Source organism: Sinocyclocheilus rhinocerous, unplaced genomic scaffold (genome assembly GCF_001515625.1).
Source record: "Sinocyclocheilus rhinocerous isolate Xijiao unplaced genomic scaffold, SAMN03320098_v1.1 scaffold287, whole genome shotgun sequence".
In the NCBI taxonomy this organism is placed as follows: domain Eukaryota; kingdom Metazoa; phylum Chordata; class Actinopteri; order Cypriniformes; family Cyprinidae; genus Sinocyclocheilus; species Sinocyclocheilus rhinocerous.
Window position 1 is genome coordinate 333,263 of NW_015633524.1, and position 21,806 is coordinate 355,068.

Below are 21,806 nucleotides of genomic sequence, written 5' to 3' on the forward strand. Positions count from 1 at the left end.
CTATTCCCCTGTGCTACGTGTGTGTTCCTGCCCGTGTAAATCTTTATTTGGATAATATTGTTCCTTGTGTTAATCTCCGTCATCTCCGTGCTCCTCGTTCCTACACAGTAGGCAGACCATGACAGTTATATTATACCCTAGAACATTTTCAGTTAACTAACTGCAGAACACCTTGACTAATAAAAATTAATAAATAAATACATTTCCTTCACGAGAGTAACACATTTTACACCTTTTACTAATTTCAAGACCTGCTCTTCATACTCATACATGACACTCTGATAATAAAGATTGTTCCTTGTGTTAATCTCCGTTGTCTCCGCGCTCCTTGTTCCTACACAGTAGGCAGACCGTGACACACACACAGACACACACACACACACACACTAAATAAAAATGAAATAAAATGTAAAAAATTATCATTCCTCTATAACAAATTGGCATGTAACAGAGGCATGTAACAGAGCACTCCAGTCCAGACTTCTAAAGGAATCCAGGACATTTTCTCAGGGCTTAGTGAACATCCTCTTGTTCTCCACTGACAGATCGGTGCAGGGATGAGTTCAGATTGCTGAAGTGCCAAACCGCTCTTCAATCCTCACCAGCCTATCCAGTGCTGCGTTCACCGGCCAATAGATCAAATCATCTGAATGAGTCTATTTAGGTGAAGCTGAGGACAATCACGATGGCGTCACCAATCAGATCCCATTAACCATAATCCTCAAATAGTGCCATGTGAAAGAATTAGATTATTACTTACAGCACAACAGTAAATGTCAAGTCCAGTAATACAGTAACCTTTAATAAATGGAAAGCTTTGTTGTCCTGATGTGAACCAACTACTTGATTTACATGTTTTACATTCAAATCATGTAATTCAAAAGTGATTTTGGTTTGCAAAGTGAAATTACTAGAAACAGGCAGGTGTTGTTACAGTACATTAGGGTATTTTCAGTACTTGTCTCAATACTCCTGATTATTTCTGTTATGTTTATATTTATTGTGTTATTTATCTTGTTCTCCATCAGGCTACTATACCTGCTATACAAATCCATACTTTTTATATTTGTTGCACAGAAGACAGACATGTTTAAATATCAAATGATCAAAGAGGACTTGATTGAGACATTGCACACTTAAAGCTGCCCAGATAAAAATGTCATTGCTCATAGGTTGCTCTTTCATAGCTCAGGAATCTCACGTTTCTTTTGCCTAATGTTATCTCCTATCTTTGTGCTGAATTCGTTAACAAAAATTACATTTGCCGACTAGCAAATGTAATATTTAAACAAATAATTTATTTACAAATGCTTAATTTGCTAAGCATACGATTTAATTAATGCCAAAGTAATTCATTTTGATTTGGCTTTTACCAAACTGTACTGTTCCAAATTTCTGAAACATATTTTTGTTTTAAAAATGGTAATTAAAATATTAAAAATTATATTTTATTTAAAAAATTACATATTTATTTATGCATGCATGTTTTTGTTTTTATTTATATATTATTATTAATTTCTGAAATTAAATTAAAATAATCAACAATATTTTTATTAAATAATTAACTTTTATTTATTTATGCATGCATGCATTTATTTTTTATTTTATTAATTTGATTTATTTTTGATTGATTGATTGATTGATTGATTTTTTCATTCATTCATTCACTGAACAGGAGAAACATCTTCTGAAAAAACCTTGACCTATTTTGACAGACGTAATTTAAAACAAATAAAGAACATGTTAATTAAAAGTGATAAAAATTAAATCAAATAATGAGCTCTTGATGTATAAGCTGAGAAAAACATAATGAACAATTCGCCTTAAGATAATTTCTGTTTAAGACTAATAACTCAGAAACTTTAAATATTAAGTAAACTAATATTAATATAGAGTTTCTGCAAAGAACTACATATTGAAAAAAAAAATACTATTATCTTGTGTGCATATATGTGAATAAAGACACCTGTAGTATATTTTGGATTTTAAAAAAATGAAGATTGAAAGTCATAAATGGTCACAAAAAAATGCCATTTGCATGTAATATTTTTATTACAGAGAAAGAGCGAAAGAAACAACAGATAAGCAAACACTCATGTAAATAAATTCCTCCTCACACTACACTATTTAGAAATAAATATTGCATGCAGAAAGAAAGAATAAAGGGTTTTGGTCTGATAAGTCCCTAAAAGCAATAACAGGAGCACTTGTTTCTTCTTCAGTTTCAGCTCTAAATCTGATGGCGTTCCTAGTCATTTCAGCTCTTCTGTTGCTTGAGAAAGGAAAGACGATCTCTTTGAAAGACTGGGAATGAAACAGAAATCAGGGGCCCTGTGGGGGCCCAAGGTAATGTGGCTCCTAAATGGACAATAGAAGCTTTTATACAGAGAATCACACGGACAGTCTTGTTCTTGTTTTACTTCTTTGTCTCCTCAATCTGTTCAACCTCGCTGGATTCGTCCACCACTTTGCCATTGATCATGGTTTGCGTTACCACCTTCACTATCTTACGGGTACGAACGTCAGGCTCCTCTGCGGAGAGAAAGACAGAGAGAGAGCGATGTGAGCGATATGACAGTGGACTGTAGGCTCTGTTTGGCCGTGTTTAATGTGTGCAGCTCAGGTGAGAGGACAAGCGCTCTCCCAGAACATTCCAGAGCACAGACGGATATCTGATCGATGGCTACCCAACAGTTCAGCCAGCTGCAAATATACTTTAGCATCAACTCGCTATCATACTGTAAATGTGTCTTTCTACAGAACGGGGGACATCTGTGTCCCTGAAATGTGTAAAAAATGACTTGAACAAAAGATTTTGCAATCTTTTAGTTATTATAGGCATTTTTCTAACTTTATTGCCACTTTAATTTATTGAATTTTTTAGTGCTGTCAAATCGATTAATCACGATTAATCGCATCCAAAATAAAAGTTTGTGTATTATATATACAGTATATATATTACATGTATTTGTTAAATAAATGCATGTATGTGTTTATATTCATATATACATATAAATATACACAGTACACATATATTATGTAAACACAAACTTTAATTTTGGATGCGATTAATCGCGATTAATCGACTTGACAGCACTCTTTTTTCTTTTGCTTTATTAGCAAATATGCACCTTTGATGAAAACAAATACACTACGTCAAAAGTTTAGAGTAAGATTTGATTTCTTAAAGAAGTTAATACTTTTTCAACAAGAATGCATTAAATTGATCAAAAATTACAGTAAAAAGATTTCTATTTCAAATAAATGCCCTTTTTTACTTTCTATTCATCAATGAATCCTGAAAAAACTATCACAGTTTCCACAAAAATATGAAGCAGCACAACTGTTGAATAATAAATGTTTCTTGAGCATTAAATCAGCATATTAGTATGCTTTCTGAAGGATCATCTGACACTGAAGACTGGAGTAATGATGCTGAAAATTCAGCTTTGCATCACAGGAATAAATTATATTTTAAAATATATTCAAATAGAAAACAGTTCATTTTATTTGCAATATTATTTCACAATATTACTGTTTTTACTGTATTTTTTATCAAATAAATGCAGCCTTGATGAACACAGGAGACATTAAAAACATTAAAAAACCTTCCTGACCTCAAACTTTTGAAAAGTAGTGTAGATGTAAATAAAAGTTGGCATTTTTACTCTAATTTTTCTGTATGTTTTTTTATGTATTATTAAAAAGAGCTGAGGTTGTGTGCCCAGGTTATGCATCAACCATTTTGCCATAATTTGTTCTCCTTTTAAAGTGACATGTTATTCCATAAATCAAAAATCCTTTTGATGTGAGTCAGTAGAGAATCTAAAAATGTCACCCGTTACCATGATTTTCTATAGTAAACAACTAACAAGTGATGGTTTAATTGTGACCCTGGTCCACAAAACCAGTCTTAAGTCGCTGGGGTATATTTGTAGTAATAGCCAAAAATACATTGTATTGGTCAAAATTATGGATTCTTCTTTTATGCCAAAAACCATTAGGAGATTTAGTAAAGATCATGTTCCATGAACATATTTTGTAAATTTCCTACCGTAAATATATCAAAAGCTTAATTTTTGATTAGTAATATGCATCGCTAAGAACTTCATTTGGACAACTTTGAAGGCGATTTTCTCAATATTTTGATTTTTTTGCCCCCTCAGATTCCAGATTTTCAAATAGTTGTATCTCGGCCAAATATTGTCCTAACAAACCATACATCAATGGGAAGCTTATTTATTCAGCTTTAATGATATAAATAATGATATCAATTTCAAAAACATGACCCTTATGACTGGTTTTGTGTTCCAGGGTCACAAATTTCCCCATTGAATTTTTCTTTCCAAAAGCACTTTGCAGTTTCATAGCTAAACCATAAAGCTGTCAACCTTGTTACATTATTTATCAATCTTGCATGAATGGTAGAATGGTGGAAATTTTATCCCCAAAAAATTTAATTTGTTTATGCAATATTTTTTAGTTATGCAAATTTTTCTGCAATGTTTGTTGACTATAACTTGTCAGATCAGTTTGTGCATATTTGTTCTAGTGTTTTCTTCATGTGTCATGTGACATGTTTCGTATGAGTGAGCACTCACTCTTAGGTGGTGGAGGAGTCTCTTTAACCCTGCGAAAAAAAAAAAAAAAGAAACCTGATGTTATTATCAAAACAATCATTAAGCTGCTAAAATCTCTGACACCAATATCAGTGTCACAAGAAACAACGACAAAGAGACTGGAAGGACATTACAGTGAGTGAATAGTGACAATATTTATTGTTGGTAAACTGCAAGAATCTCTCACGTTTCCTCCCCCTCCAGCAGCCTCCTGTAGGTTGCGATCTCCATCTCCAGGTTCTGCTTGATGCGCAGGAGCTGCTCGTAGTCCGTCTTGTTGCGCTGCATGTCCAGACGCAGCTGTGACAGGTTTTCCTCCAGCTGGGCCAGGGTAGCCTGCAGTCGCTCCATCTCCAGGGTGTACTTCTGCCCCGTCTCACCCAGGTTACCCTCCAGAGCCGCCACCTGTGAGAGGGGTTAAAAAAAAGACAATTCTGTCATTAATTACTTACTCTCATGTCGTTCCAAACCTGTAAGACCTTCATTCATCTTCGGAACACAGATTAAGATATTTTTGATGAAATCCCGGAGCTCTCTGACCCGGCATAGACTGCAATACAACTGCCACGTTCACGGACATTGTTAAAATAGTCCATGTGACATCAGTGGTTCAACCGTAATGTTATGAAGACTTACTTTTTGTGCACTAAGAAAACAAAAATAAGGACTTTATTCAACAACGAGAGTTTCACGAGAGTACCACGACACTTACATGGCACATGGACTATTTAAACAATGTCTTTACTACGATTCTGGGCTTTGAACGTGTCAGTTGTGTTGCTGTGTATAGAGGGTCAGAAAGCTCTCAGATTTCATCAAAAATATCTTCATTTGTGTTCCGAAGATGAACGCAGGTCTTGCGGGTTTGAAACGACATCAGCGTGAGTAATTAATGACAGCCATAGTTTGGTTAGTGCACATATTAACACGTGAAGCAGTGGTGCTCAAATGGGAGATGCACAATAATTCACAATCATTTCCTGTCCTCCCTCTATTATCAATAAAACTATCAAAAGCCTGAAGATAAAATGAAAAATTTAAATAACAATAGTATGTTTAAAATGTAAAAAAAATTGTAAAAGTTCCATTTGGTCACACAGATTTTTTTCAAAATGAATTGTTGCGTGATGTAAAGTGTTACATGTAAATGTGGGTCTGTCTGTGTGTCTTTAGTGAATAATTACCATGTAAATGAAGCTATTCCATCAGTAAATAAGTCGATTCTATTAATTTGACATGTAATCATGTTTAAACTGCCAACCACCAGTTAGTGATAAGGTGAACTGTCAGGACAATGAGGCTTTTTTGGCTACTGCTCACGTGCTAATGAGGTGCAAAACCTTTATACAAACACTCACAGACCACTATTCCTGCAAAAAATGTAATACATAGCATGTTTTCATTGTATAGGAAAGAGCAGTGTGAATATTCTCCATCCTTTTGTGTTCCACCGAGGAAAGCAAGTCATACGGATTTGGAACAACTTGCATTTAATTATTAGGGGATTAAAAGGTGCCTTAATGCATCTACTTGCACCCTCAAAATAATTGTACCAGCAGAGAAACTGCTACCATTTAAACAACTCCCATTTGAGCATCTTACGTCTTGGCTTATTTACACAAGCGTGACCTGTTTATAGTAACTACATCTGAGATGCTGGGAGTGATCTTGGACTGGCATGAGATTCAAAGGTCATGAAAACAAAGCGAACCTGTTTCTAAATGCTGGGAGTGATCTTGGACTGGCAGGAATTTCAAAGGTCATGAAAACAAGCGAACCTGTTTCTAAGTGAGTGTTCTGATGGAAAAGTTCCTCTTTGGAGATCGACTACATGTGTATTACTTGTAGTAGGGTTTCTACTGACCCCTTTGTTACTCCATAATCCAACAACAAACTGTGTCTGTGCTTCTTGCCGCTCACATTTGACTTGTGAAGGTATGCGACAGAGCATTTATGGCCTGGCTTATTCAAAAAACCTCGACATAATGGGCAGGGTTTTACTTTCCATTGCTAAGCGGTAACTGTATCTGCATTGGCCACGGCTCAAGAGGTTCACTCAGGGAACAGAAATAGTCCGTAAAAGGGTCCTTCCTGCCTGGTTCTGACCTGTTTGTGAAGGCTCTCCAGTTCCACTTCCAGTGTCTGCAGAAAGCGCTGTCGCTCGGTCAGTTCACTCTGAGCCCCTCTCAGGGCTTCGTTACTCTCTCGCACCTGCGTCTGCACCGTCTCCAGCTAAACACACACACAGACACATACAGTGGATGGGTTACAAAAATGCTCTGCATGCAAGACCACCATGCAACAGAAGAAACTAATACATCCTGCTAAAGGTCTGATGAATTGCAACACAAAGTCTTATATGATGATGTATCAGTCGCAATAACATGGAGCATTGATATTTATCATGGCTCTATGTCCAAAAGTATACCTGGAGTACCATGTGCGTATATGACTTGGTTTTATATACAAAAAATACCATGGTATAGTTTTCATTTTCAAAACACAAGATAATACCACAATATTTTCTAAGTACCTTGAAATAACATACCACAATTTACAGTAGCTTCCGGATTGCGGTTGATTGTGGATCATTGTGGTTCCATATTTACAAAAAACATGGTAATACCATTTTATTTTTGAAGTACCTTGGAGTACCTTGTAAATACTTTGGATTACAAAAAATACCAAGGTATGGTTTCCATGTGCACGTCATGTCCAAAAAAGTACCTAGGAGTAACATATAGAGTAAGAGTAACATACCATGGTTTAGCTTACAAAAATACCATGGTATCAGTATGTCAGTATATTATTATTATAAAAAAAAAAACATGATGATTCCACATTATTTTTGAAGTACCATATGTAAATACCATGGTTTCACTTACCAAAAATACCATCGTTCTACCATAGTGTCGAGCTTACAAAAATATATTTATATGTTCAAAACATGATAGTAAAGTGAAAAAAAAACATGGTAATACCACAGTATTTTGAAGTACCTTGAAATAGCATGATGTAGCTTGCAGATTGTGTTTTTTTTTAGTTTTTTTTTAAGCATGGTAATACCATTTTATTTTTGAAGTACCTTATGTAAATACCTTGTCCAAAAAGTAGCTTAGAGTTTATGCTTTCAACGTGGTTTAACTTACATAAATACCCTGTCATCAGTATGGTTCATAAACCATGATAATATTTTGTGATCTAATATTAAGAAAAAACATTATGATATTTTGAAGTATGTAAATACAATGGTTTCACTTACCAAAAATACTGCAGTACTACCATAGTTCCATGACATGGTATTTATACATTGTATTAAAGCATGGTATTCATATGTTCAAAAAACATGATAGTAAAGTAGACACATATATAAAAAATCATGGTAATACCACAGTATTTTTGAAATGCCTTATTTAATTTTTAGGGGTTCACTTTCCAAAACCATTGTGGTACCATGTCCAAAAACATGTTTTGAAATACTTAGTTTGGAGCAACATGTAAATACTATGCTTTAGTGTACAAAAATATCATGGTATTACATATTATCATTTAACAAGGTGTTGTTAAATGGTAATAATACATAGTAATTGGGTTTTACCAAGGTGTTTTTGTCAGTGAAATGTGATCTGGGTCTAGGAAACTCTTAATGGGAGCTAGCAGCCACTGGTTCTGACCCTGATCCTCTGGGAACACCAACCTTTTTACGGTACCAGCTCTCAGCTTCCTCCTTGTTCTTCTGGACAATGCCTTCATACTGAGACCTGAGGTCAGAGAGAACCGTCCCCAGCTCTGGGCCGTGGGCCGCATCCACCTCCACACTGACTTCCTCTTGAGCAACCCGGGCCCTCAGGCTGTCTATTTCCTGTGGGAAAAGTAATGAGAGAAGGATGTTGTACGACTAAACAAATTGTCTGGTAACTTTCTGTGGAACTAACAAAAACTGTTAGTCTTTGACTAATGAGATATTTAACATAGGTTAAATGTACGTGTATTTCGTGTGTTGAACATTGGGGTGTGGTTTGTGTGGTGATTTGAGACTGCGGAGTGAATGCTGGGAATTTGATACCACGTGGTAGCACAAGGTCGGTGGCAGTTACTTCATTATTAAGTTCTTCTCAATGAATATTTAATAGTGTTGATCTCATGTTGCTCACAAGAGAAGTATGCATGTGCCTCGCACAAAAACAGACAAACACGCCAGATATATTTTGAATATTCGACAACCATGACACCACACCCTTCTTTCCAAATATACCCAGAGTCTATGCGTGAGAAAGCATGAGAATAGTTCTGTACTTCCTGAGTATTTTTTTCTTACATGTTGATTTGTGGTTCATCAATGCACCAGTGACAAGTAAGGCTTAGAACATAGTCTATGCAAGTACAACAAACACATGCTATTTCCGAACACAGTTCACAACAAAACATAAGTACCCATTGCATTCTCAGTACTGCCCTCATTGGCCATTGCATTATTCTTTTTCATGTCAACTATTGTCATTTCAAAGCTACAGTTTAAAGAGAAGCATGCTGAGTAAGGTAGATCAAGTTATTAAACTAACTAAATACCTTATTCTGGTTCAATGGCACAGACGTTTAATAGTAACTCAATCATCTTCTTATGAACTAGGACTTGTTAGTTTCAAATTAACACAAGGATTGAAGTACATGTACATCTTCTTTGCACTTGGAATTTGTTGGCCATGCATCTTTGCGTAGTTGTGTAAAGCAAGTTTCTGGCCTAAAAATGACAATCAGCACTTGACTCAGTGCCAGGAGGTTAGCTGTGAGGCACATCTTAGATTTCATGAGACAAAAGAACCGCATGGATAGAGTTACAAATGACTCCAAGCATGGACAGTAGAGGTCACCACTTGAGACTCTTCAAGGGTTTGACAAACCTGTCACAGAGATTAAAAAAATAAAGATTCCAAAAGGGGGTTTTCGCACATTTGAGGAACAATTTTTGGTTCCTCAAAGAACCTTCTTAGAAGAACCTTTTTTTGCACTATAAAGAACCTTTTGTGAAATGGAAGGATTCCATGGATGTTAAAGGTTCTTCTAACTACAATGGAACTATAATGGAAGAGATTATACTATCAGTTCCTCCATTAACGTATGCACAAAAGGGGGATTACATCAACAGAAGGTTGAAAGGACTAAAAACCACTGAACTTTGGACTGGTACACGTCCTACTCTTCATGTACAATTACATGGTACTTTTTAACCAGTTTGCAGACTGAGGGAATGCAGAAATGAGGAGCAACAGGTGCAGCATTCATCATTTCGTTTCCAGGTGGAGATCTTACCTCCTCATGATTCTTCTTCAGGAAGTAAAGTTCCTCTTTCAGGCTGTCCAGGTCACCACGGAGTGTGGCGATGATCTGGTCATGGTCTGACTTGGCTTTCTTCAGGGCCACACAGTCCCGCTCCACCGACTGACACATCGCACTCTCCGTCTCCCATCTGCAAGCATACATCAAATCAATGCCTCCTAAAGTTCCTCAGCAGATGTTTTGAGAGGTGCAGGAAGTCATACACTCACTTGATTCTGAAATCATCTGCAGCCAGCTTGGCGTTATCGATCTCAAGCATGATCCGAGCGTTCTCCAGGGTCTTCTTCCTTACCTGTAAGGTACAGAACATGAAGATGAAGGCCAATTAAGGACTTTAGGATCGCTCGAAACTTTCGGGCATGTGAGTTGAAGCAAGTAAAAGCAAAACTCTGTAGGAAGGTGCTCCTCCAGGATTGGACGCCCTCATCATAGATGGTACTTATGGAGCAACCTGGGAGTATGTTGCTTTTCTGAAAGGACACAGTTGTGATGGAAACTTAACTCATCACTTCATGGTGTTTGAACCTAGTACCATTGGGTAACCAGCTGAGATTTTCGACCCCTTTTACAAAGCTATTTATTCAGATTTAGGTACTTTCCTTCTTTGTTAAAAGGTAACTGTTTAGTCTGTCAGTAGGTAATTATTTAACTAGTGTGTCTGGTATGGCTAATGATCAGACTTTCAGAGCATGTGTATACCTACACACCACGAGCCATGCTAACAATCTTTGTTTTCATTAAGTTCGAAAGACCTCAAGGGCATTGTCCACATACTTCCTGTTCCAGAGCATGGGCTTGGGCCATCATGGAATCAATATCATGCCCTTTCGGCACACGCTCCAGCATCAGTTGTTTGATCCTCAGCTCCAGGTCAGCGTTGGACTTCTCCAGAGTGCGGACCTTGTCTAGGTAGCTGGCGAGTCGGCTGTTGAGGCTTTGCATGGCCTCTTTCTCATTGGTGCTGTTGCCATGAAGGCCGTTGAGGGACAGGTTGCTCAGGCCGTTCAGATCTGACATGCTCATGGAGGCAGAGCGAGACAGAGGCTTGGAGGCAGCGAATGAGACAGCGGCTTTGGATCGGGCACGTCCGCTGTCCCTCAGAGACAAGCTGGAGAAAGAGGGCTGTCGGCCCATAGAGAAACTCCGTACTGACAGACTGGACGACATGACCTCTGTGGACAGAAGGAGATGTATTTCAGCATGCACTCAACATTTTTGATGAATAACTATAACTAAAAGTTAAATAATAGCCTTGTTTTAAAAATATCATCAGAGGTTATAGCCTACATGTAAGAAATGGATTGTGCAACAGTGTTACAGGTATACACAAGTTATCTAACTGTAATGTAATGTGCTTTTAGAATAAGAATAAACTCAAACCACCCATTATTGCCACATTTTGAGAAACATTTGCAGAAAAATACTAGTAACAACAATGTGCAAAGAAAATCATATGTGACCCTGGAGCACAAAACCAGTCTTAAGTAGCACAGACATATTTGTAGCAATAGCCAACAATACATTGAATGGGTCAAAATGATCTATTTTTCTTTTATGCCAAAAATCATTAGGAGATTAAGTAAAGATCATGTTCCATGAAGATATTTTGTAAATTTCCTACCGTAAATATATCAAAACGTAATTTTTGATTAGTAATGTGCATTGCTAAGAACTTCATTTGGACACCTTTAATGGCGATTTTCTCAATATTTTGATTTTTTTTTTTTTTGCACCCTCAGATTCCAGATTTTCAAATAGTTGTATCTCGGCCAAATATTGTCCTAACAAACAATACATCAATGGAAAGCTTATTTATTCAGAATATTGACCCTTATGACTGGTTTTGTGGTCCAGGGTCACATATTTGGTGTAGAAGAACATCACACATCTCCACCTAACCTCAAGATATCCAGCTTAAAATGCTCTCTATACAAATTGACTTTTTAAAAGAAGCCTTTCAAGCCAAGAATTTTCCATTGCTCCCCCATGCTGGATTTTACAGCTAGAAGTAAACGTCCAAACTCTGTAATAAATGACTTCTCAACTCTGGGCTGCTTAAGAGAGTTGGTTCACACCTTCCTAATCCATTTATCTCCTGCCATAAAGTGATAACCGTCTGACAGCCTGCTACTGTTAAAGAGCTCTGGGCTGAAAGAGCTCTTTATGCTGATCTGGGACCAGAATCCCAACTCTGACAGGGGTGAATGTCAGGAATGAATCTCACAAAGAAATGTCCAGATATATTTAATTAAAAAATCAAGCCTATTTTAAGGATTGTTAATATTGTGCATATATATAAAATGTAAAATTTAAGAAAAATGTCACACACACACACACATATAAATATATATATATATATATATATGTGTGTGTGTGTGTGTGTGTGTGTGTGTGCACTCAGGAAACAAGTCTTAGCAATGGACAGTTGTTTTAAATGACAAATGACTTCAGTAGAAATGCTTGTACAGTCCATTATCATTTCATGGTTTCTGCTCAATTAAGTATTAAGAGCATCAAACAATGCACAAAAGTTGAATGATAAAGATCACATGATATGTAAATGGACACTGCATTGTTGCTTTGTGTTGGCACATCAAACAATTAACCTTCTTCTGATGCGAGGCTTGCTGTCTTGGAGACGAGCTATGCCTCTTGTGTTGTCAAATACAACTGGAGTTACTCCAGACAAGACAATACGATTCATTTGTGGACGTTCAACATCTTTAAAACCAGTTATCGGTCATTACAAAACACCTGAATACAATTAAAAAGAAACTTTTTCTCAAAACAGCCAAGAGTTTAGAATTACAGAGTTCCTTCATTATGATCCCTGCACTTTAAATCTATATAACTGAATATAAATGTTCCAAATCTAATGTGTATCACAACATATATAATTCCATTTGGTTTTACCATTTGACAAGAGGCTGGTTTATATGTGCTTAGGCTACTGCATAAGAAAAGAAGTTAAAGAAGTCTCATACCTGTGGTCTTGGTAGTGAAGGACGGCTTCTGTGCTGTGTGATGTGAGGAGCGTTAAGCTGTGGTCAGTACCTAACGGTGCCCTAATATAGAGCTCAGGACAGGGAGCGGGGCTTATTCTACACCTGAACACCTGTGGGAGGAGCCCACCTGACTCTCTCTCAAACTCAAGCTGTTCACACTAGTGTAACTCAAGACACCAGAGATCATTGCATGCAATATTCAACAGGTTTCTGCTGTAACATGAACAAAGAGAATGAAAAAACAAAGCCTGCTCTATGTGCCTGCAGGATAATATCTATGAGCCAGAACAGTGTTTACTATACTGTCTTTATCTTCCACGATTCTCTCTCAACTAGATCTGAAGGATAGCCTATCTTTCCAGTATTTTAGTTGCAAACTGTGCTCTACTGAACAAAAATTATGGTGACCTCGCATAATTTAAGGGGCTATGTTCACAGAGAGACGGAAAGTGTTTGTCAGTCTTAAAGGGACAGTTCACCCAAAAATTGTAATTCTGTAATTATTTGCATACTCTTGTCGTTACAGACCTGTTTGAGTTTCTTTCTTCTGTGGAACACAAATGAAAGGTATTTTGAAGAATGATGGTAACTGAGAACTGGGTATATAAAGCTTCAAAATAGTAATAAAGCACTATAAAGTGACATAAAAGTGTTCCATACGTCTTTTGCACTATATTCCATGTCGTCAAAGTTTTTTTTGTTGTTGTTGTTGTAAGGAACAGACCAAAATTTAAGCTCTTTTACACTGAAAATCTTGACATTTATAAATATAGACATTTATAAAAATTAGCTTTTATTTTTATATTTTCAATTTCAATTTCCATTTTAATTTTAGTTTAATTTTTAGTAATCTTGTTGTGTGCTTTTGTCATTTTTTTATATTTCTTTTTATTATTAATTATTTTATTCCTGTTTTAGTTTCAGTCATTTTAGTAATTCAGCCTTAACTTACTTTATTTCAGTTAGCTTACAAGCCAACATTTATCATATTCATTTAAGTTTTTTTAATTTATATAATTATTTTATTTTGTTTTATTTTATTTCATTTTATTTAATTTTTACCTCAGCTTTATTTTAAATAATGAAAACAAACAGTCTCAGTTACCACTGACTTCCACTGCACTGTAAAAAAAATTAAATGAAAAAAAAAAATGTTTCGTATTGTTATGACAAAAATACTATTTCAGTATTTGTACTTCAAAATGCACTGTTACTTGCCTTTTTTTGAGGGGGGAGGGGGGTAATTAATTGTGAAATTTACTAGCAAACATTCAGTGAAAAGTGTTTCTACACCAATTTTTTTCACTGTGTATGGACAAAAAACACTGACATTTCTCAAAACATTTTTATTTTATTTTTTTGGTAATTAATTGTGAATTGTACTAGCAACTATTCAGTAAAAATTATTTCTACACCTATTTTTTTTTTTTTTCAGTGTGCATGGACAAAAAAACATTGACATTTCTCAAAATATCTTCTTTAGTTTCTACATTATTTACAAAACTTAAAGTTCTGAACAGGAATTGTGCTTGAAAATACAGCTTGTACTAGCTAAAAACCAACTGTCATAATCCAAGTTACCATTTTACTGGATATTCCAGCAGGGAAACGTTACATTTTTAATTACAAGTGTGCAATAACTATTTTGCAAAAAAGTGACAGGCTACTTCATATGATACGCACAGTCCGAGTAAGTCAGGCTGCTCTGGTCAACACCTTTCAAATGTTCACAACAGCAGCATAATCCTTCTCTCAAACTGTGTCATGGGAACAGGAGTTGGGTAGCAAACAGAGATCTTTAGAAACACAATGAAGTGTCCAGATCTCACAAAGCTGGACTCTCAGAGCTGCAAGGCTGATGCCAAACTAGATGGCACCGCTGCGATTGGTTTGATTCACACATCCGTGTGTTTCAGGTTACATGTCGCCTTGTCTCAAGGTTTGGTCCAGTTCCTACATGCCTGTCAACAAGCATTCTGACACGGCAGCAAACCACCATGACATTCCTAAACCTGAGCTCACGTTTGCTCACACTGAGGGTCAGTGTTTCTCTAGTTAAAGCAGCACTATGTAACTTTTTCTGTGTTCAAAATTTGCAAAATGTATATAATGAGCAAGTACATCATGAATTCATCTACCAAACCGCGTTTTTGGTCTAACATCCCAGGGGCAACTCCCGTGGCAATATGGTAGAGTTGGTACTTAGTGCTCGACATAGGTTTCTGGCATGCACTCCCCTCAGCATGGTGGCATGGGTATACCGTTCCCCATGTGTTGCTTTAAATATGAGGAATGGTGATGAAAAGAAGAGATTTGGATCTGTAAAGGTAGTATATATGTTTTTACATTTCTTGAGAAGAAAATGGTGCTAGTGGTTGTCCCCAAAATGTAATTTATTTTGATGCAATTTAATTTTATTATAATTTTATTTATTTAAATGTATTTACATTTACTGCTGTAAATAAAACACAAAAACTTTTTTTTTTAAATTTGGCCAAAATGGGTCCAAACTCATCATTTATAGAGTATGGTTGAGTATTTACTATTTTATAATCTCTCTCTTGCTCTTTTATGGCACCATGGGTGGGCAAATCGATCTGCAGCATGGAGACATTGCAAAGGATGGAAAAGAAAGACAAATTAGCAGTGATTTATGAGCTTCTAGAGCAGCTCTGCTGATCACAGATTTCTGCTGGAGTAATTACTCAACATATGTTTGACTCACACTCATCCCAGTGTCTTTGTTCTGTAATATGAGGAGGCCGAGTTATTTGTCATAGTGAATCCCCTCCTACAACTTTCACTGTGTGGGGTAAAAAATGCAGTACTAGAATGAAAATAGTTTTGACAGTCGTGAAAAGAACAGTTCATCCGAAAATAAAAATCTCTGCTTTTTTTTAAAGAATATTCTGGCCATTTTTTTCTAGCCCCTCGCTAGTCTTCTGAAAGTTTTGTATAAGAAACAGGCCAAAATGTATTTTTACAATGACAATCTTGACCTCCATGTTAATCAGTATTATTTTATTTTATTATTATTATTATTATTATTATTATTATAGAGAAAGAGAGTTTTCATCTTAATTTTTAGCAAGTTAGTAATTTTGTGTCATGTGCTTTTGTCATTTGTATTAGTTTTTTATATTTAGCTCAAATTTATTTAGATTTTATTTTTAATGATTATAGAACTTCAGTCTTAACGTTTTATTTCAGTTGGCTGCCAAGGCAACACTTCTATTTTTGTAAGTTTGTCATGTAATATTTATTATTTTATTTTATTTTGAATTAGTTATTATTTTATATTATTATTATGATGATTATTATTATTATTATTATAGAGATATAGTTTTCGTCTTCATTTTTAACGTTTTAGTAATTTTGTGTTAAGTGCTTTTGTCATTTGTATTCGTTTTTTTATATTTAGCTTAAATTTATTTTGATTTTATTTTTTTGTGATTTTAGCACTTCAACCTAAACATATCTTTGTGAACCTTGAAAGCTCTATTCACTTTCTTCAAAAATTCAACGTTTGTGTGCCACAGAATAAAGAAGAGCTAATCCTTTAATTTACTGATGGTAGAGATGGGACACGGCTTATGATGACAGGTTAAAGACAAACACGTGAGAGATAAGATAAAACAAACTCAAACTAAATACAGACATGCCATAAAGGAGACTGCCTGTACCCACATGTGCAAACAAAACCGCTCTGTACGTCTACGCAGCTTTTTAAGCATGTGCCTGTTATATTTGCCTCGCATTTTGGGCACACATTTCACATTTCAATGAAAAAGGACATGTGTTATCCTGATGTATTGCTGGTTCAGTGTTGAGTTATGAACTGTCTGTCCACACCTCACATTTACATGTTTAACACAAGGGAAAGTGTGACACATGGGAAAAATGCAAATGATGTGGTTGGCTTGTGCATGGAGAGGTGAACTGTTGGAGCAAACGCTTTGTGCTTGTTGTCTCAGCTGAAGACAAACAGGATGAGCTTACAGCCACGGGACGGGTCGACAGAAGTCTACATTTTTTAGATTATGTGTCTTATGTGTCTGTATCCAGTGTTAAATATCTGGCAAGTCAAGATGTCACTGATCACTTTGCATGTTGGAGGCATCAGGTTATTGAATAAAAGGAAACTGGATCATGTGGCTTCGGCAGCCAGTAACTTTAACCCTGTGATGCTGTTTTGCATCAGAATTTTATGTTTTGGTTTTATAGAATTTTTTACTTCATTGGAATGGTGCAAAACTTGGTAAAGGTTTTGGCACTTTTGGCTATGTGAACACACACACACACGCACACAAATCTTTGTCTTGAATCGAAAAGATTAAACAAATAAACAAATAGTCACACTTGTACTGTTCGCAGTTAAAATTGACTGCATTGGAAATGAATGGGAAGCTAATTTCATTTAGCTGCGCCCAAACAAAATCTTACTCATTTTCAAATCTCACTCAGAATTTTAGCTCATTGTTTGAGATATCAATCTCAATCTAATATAATATAATATAATATAATATAATATATTATAAGTTTATGTAAAAAATGTGTACATGAGTAAACTTGGAACTTGAAAGAAGATCTGAAATGCTCAGGACAACATCTCCACCTTGTGGATGCAAGAAATAGTGCTTTTCTATCTAGTGCGTTTTTAAATAACTGCCTGATATATTAACAATATCAACAGTAAGTTAATTTGGTTTGCTCGTTTTGAGAGGTTAATTAAATTAATTTTATTTAATTTACTAATTAGTTTTAGGTAATTTAATGTAATTTCATTTTAGCGAAACTACAATGTGTGATGTTTGATACTGGTTTGTCAACATTTTTTTGATGAATATCATTAGTACATACCTTATTTACTTATTTATTGCTACAACAATCCCCTTCATGTAGAGATATGTTTTCTTTTTCTCAAAGGGCCGCACTTACAGTGCACTTGTTACAAAAACAGTCAATCCGTTTGAAGCAAATTAAAGTGCTTTACTCAAGTGAACAATGATGATTGGTTATAGCTCACTTCAAAATTAGCATAATAAGATCAGGACTCAAGCTCAAACGTAACTAATAACATTTTTCAAAGTACAGAAGTATACAATTTATGAGTATGAAGGCAGCTTCTGTTCATACCAGTATTCACTAAAAAAAAAATTCATTGAATTTACTAAATTTTTTAAGGTAAGTGGTTACAATCAATTTATTTTAGCTACATTTAAATAAACAAATTTATTTGACTAACTTTCAACATTTTTTTTTTTTTTTAATGTAGCTAAAATAAATTGTTTGCAACCACTTACCTTTAAAAAATGTAGTATCATTTTTTTCAGTGTAGAGAATCCAGTTTTACTTCAGTTGTTTGTGTTTCACTCACTCGTCTTCAACATTGTGCCTTTGCTTTGTCTGGGATTCAGACGATGATTTGTTCATTCAGTCTGTCGAACTCAATTTCCTGAGCCGGTTCCCAGTGCAAACACTAACTAAGAGATTCGCTCCCATTTCAGTTATAAAGGATTTATTATATGTTTTTTCCTTCTTTATTTATTTATTCATTTATTTTATTTATTTTTTATTTGTTTGCTTGTGAATGACACAGAATGAAGCCCACCACACATGAGGAATGCTAGACTTTGATTTTAGCTTTGAAATTGATTGATTGTAACAGCGATTGTAAAACGTTTTCAAAATCAACATCTTGACCAGTATATCAGATAAGTATTAAGCTGCAAAAAGGAGTAAAAACTGTTCAAAACAAAATAAAAGTAATCAATACCTGAGCAGAGACAGCAGGGGTCACTAACGAGCTTCAGTCCTGAAGCTAAAGCCGCTCATACACTGCATCCTCTTTCCACTGATCATCCTTGAGATGTTTCTACAACTTGATTGGAGTCCACCAGTGGTAAATTCAGTTGATTGGACATGATTTGGAAAGGCACACACCTGTCTATATAAGGCTCCACAGTTAACAGTGCATGTCAGAGCACAAACCAAGCCATGAAGTCCAAGGAACTGTCTGTAGACTGCCGAGACAGGATTGTATCGAGGCACAGATCTGGGGAAGGGTATAGAAAAATTTCGCCCGGCCAAACTGAGCGATCAGGGGAGAAGTGCCTTAGTCAGGCAGGTGACCAAGAACCCGATGGTCACTCTGACAGAGCTCCAGCGTTTCTCTGCGGAGAGAGGAGAGCCTTCCAGAAGAACAACCATCTCTGCAGCACTCCACCAATCAGGCCTGTATGGTAGAGTGGCCAGACAGAAGCCACTCCTCCGTGAAAGGCACATGACAGCCCACCTGGAGTTTGCCAAAAGGCACCTGAAGGACTCTCAGACCATGAGAAACAAAATTCTCTGGTCTGATGAAGCGAAGATTGAACTCTTTGGCCTGAATGGCAAGCGTCATGTCTTATCAATTATGTCTATATCCCTACAGTGAAGCATGGTGGTGGCAGCATCATGCTGGGATGTTTTTCAGCGGCAGGAACTGGAAGAATAGTCAGGATCGAGGGAAAGATGAATGCAGCAATGTACAGAGACATCCTTGATGAAAACCTGGACCTCAGACTGGGGTGAAGGTTCATCTTCCAACAGGACAACAACCCTAAGCACATAGCCAAGATAACAAAGGAGTGGCTGATGAAAACCTGCTCCAGAGCGCTCTGGACCTCAGACTGGGGCGACGGTTCATCTTCCAACAGGACAACAACCCTAAGCACATAGCCAAGATAACAAAGGAGTGGCTACGGGACAACTCTGTGAATGTCCTAGAGTGGCCCAGCCAGAGCCCTGACTTGAACCCGATTGAACATCTCTGGAGAGATCTGAAAATGGCTGTGCACCGAAGCTCCCCATTCAACCTGATGGAGCTTGAGAGGTCCTGCAATGAAGAATGGGAGAAACTGCCCAAAAAAGGTGTGGCAATTTTTTTTAGCATCATACTCAAGACTTGAGGCTGTAATTGGTGCCAAAGGTGCTTCAACAAAGTATTGAGCAAAGCCTGTGAATACTTATGTACTTTTTTTTTCTTTTTTTTTTCCTTTTTTAATTTGAATAAATTTGCAAAGATTTCAAAAACTTTCACGTTTTCATTATGGGGAGTTTGTAGAATTGAGGAAAATAATGATTTTAATCCATTATGGAATAATACTGTAACACGATGTGGAAAAAGTGAAGCGCTGTGAATACTTTCCGGATGCACTGTAGGCTACTTGGTTTAATATTTTTTTACCTTAAAGGTCCCGTGAAATGCTTAGAAACTCGCAGCGTTACTCGTGTTGACGTCATTTTAACTGAAACCGGAAGACAGGGCGGGACATATCAAGCAGTCCCGCCCCTTTTTAAAATAGCCAATAGCGTTAGTTTATATCACCGCTTGGGCTAGAGCCGTTGAGCTACGTAAAGCCACATTTGACAGGGTATGCCAGCCACAATCTCATCCATATTGCTATAAAATATAGCATTCTGTGTAGAATCCAAATAGCTCCGATACATTTTGTGGTCTGCTCCGACTTGCGCATGTGTTCCACTCCGTGCTATCGTGTCTCTGGACCGGAGCAGTGTGTGTGTGCGTGACACAGCGCCAAACCAGACTTCTTCTTTTTTTCCTCAATGGAAAACATTTACACTGTTTGAATCGTTCCCTGTCCCCTATATAGTACACTACGTGCCATTCACTGTGAAGAAAATACTAATTCTGTGGACAAGTGACCGATTTCAGCCGCGGCTTCAGCGTCTATATATAAGTGCCTGAATACATTTTGGGAACACGGTACATTCACTAACACAAATTGTTTTCATAGGAACGGATGAACAGAACAGATGTATTATTCATGGCAGGTTATGTCTAATAATGCCAGCTAATAAAGTGGAAACATAAAATACACAAGTGCATCAGTGCGACGTCAGTGAAATCAGCTAAATCAATAATAGGACTGATCAGTGAGTGCACAGTCAGGATGCGACCTCTGACCCCACTTGACCTCTGCTGACCTCTGTCACACTCCATTAGCCTGGACAGACCCCTGCAGCCTCCCTCTCACTTTCCAACACCACGCTGCCCCCTCTGACCAGTAACAGTGGTGTTTTTACTCCAAATCTCAAGATTGGCCACGAATAATGATTCACATTTATCTCATCTCGAGGGATTAAAATACTCTTGTAAACATTTTGATATATAGTTTGGTGCAAAAGTATGAGGCCACATTAAAAATCATTAAACAATGGAAGTTTTAGGTTCTTAAAAACATCAAAAGTGTTTTGACGAAACATGAATATGAAATATTCATATTCTCCAGGCCAGCACGGGCTGCCCCTTCTAACCCCTGGTTATCCGATGCTCTTCGTGAGCATCGGACCAAACTCAGGGCAGCAGAGAGAAAATAGCGCAAATCAAAAGATCCGTCAGACCTGAGTATGTATCAGTCTTTGCTTTCATCTTTCTCTGCTGAAGTCCATACTGCCAAATCTTCATATTTCCACAAGATCAACAGCGCTCCAGAACACGTAATCTATTCAAAACATTTAATTCTCTCCTCTGTCCCCCTCCACCACCTCCCACCACTTCTAAAGCAGCTGATGATTTCGCCACATTCTTCACAAACAAAACTAGAACAATCAGTAGTCAATTCTCAGCCCCACACACACAGGAACTCAAACCAACCACACCCACTGCTAAAACTCCCATCTTCTCTGTTTCTTTCACAGAACAACAAACTGGACGCTAACCAGTCAGGTTTCAGGAGTGGCCATTCAACTGAGACTGCGCTACTGTCAGTCACTGAAGCCGTGCAGATTGCAAAAGCTGATTCCAAATCATCAGTTCTTATTCTGCTGGATCTATCTGCTG

General features: G+C 36.7%; 1 protein-coding gene across 1 annotated transcript; it reads right to left on the reverse strand.

The window, feature by feature from the left end:
- Positions 1-2,035: 2,035 nt before the first annotated feature.
- On the reverse strand, positions 2,036-13,017 carry LOC107744167 (keratin, type I cytoskeletal 18-like). Its single transcript, XM_016557675.1, has 9 exons — positions 12,941-13,017; positions 10,731-11,128; positions 10,166-10,248; positions 9,930-10,086; positions 8,317-8,481; positions 6,726-6,851; positions 4,807-5,024; positions 4,602-4,630; positions 2,036-2,532 (listed from the first exon to the last, which is right to left on the reverse strand). The coding sequence occupies exons 2-9, from the start codon at positions 11,121-11,123 to the stop codon at positions 2,417-2,419; spliced, it is 1,287 nt and encodes a 428-aa protein (XP_016413161.1). The 5' UTR covers positions 11,124-11,128; positions 12,941-13,017; the 3' UTR covers positions 2,036-2,416.
- Between the last annotated feature and the right edge of the window lie 8,789 nt (positions 13,018-21,806).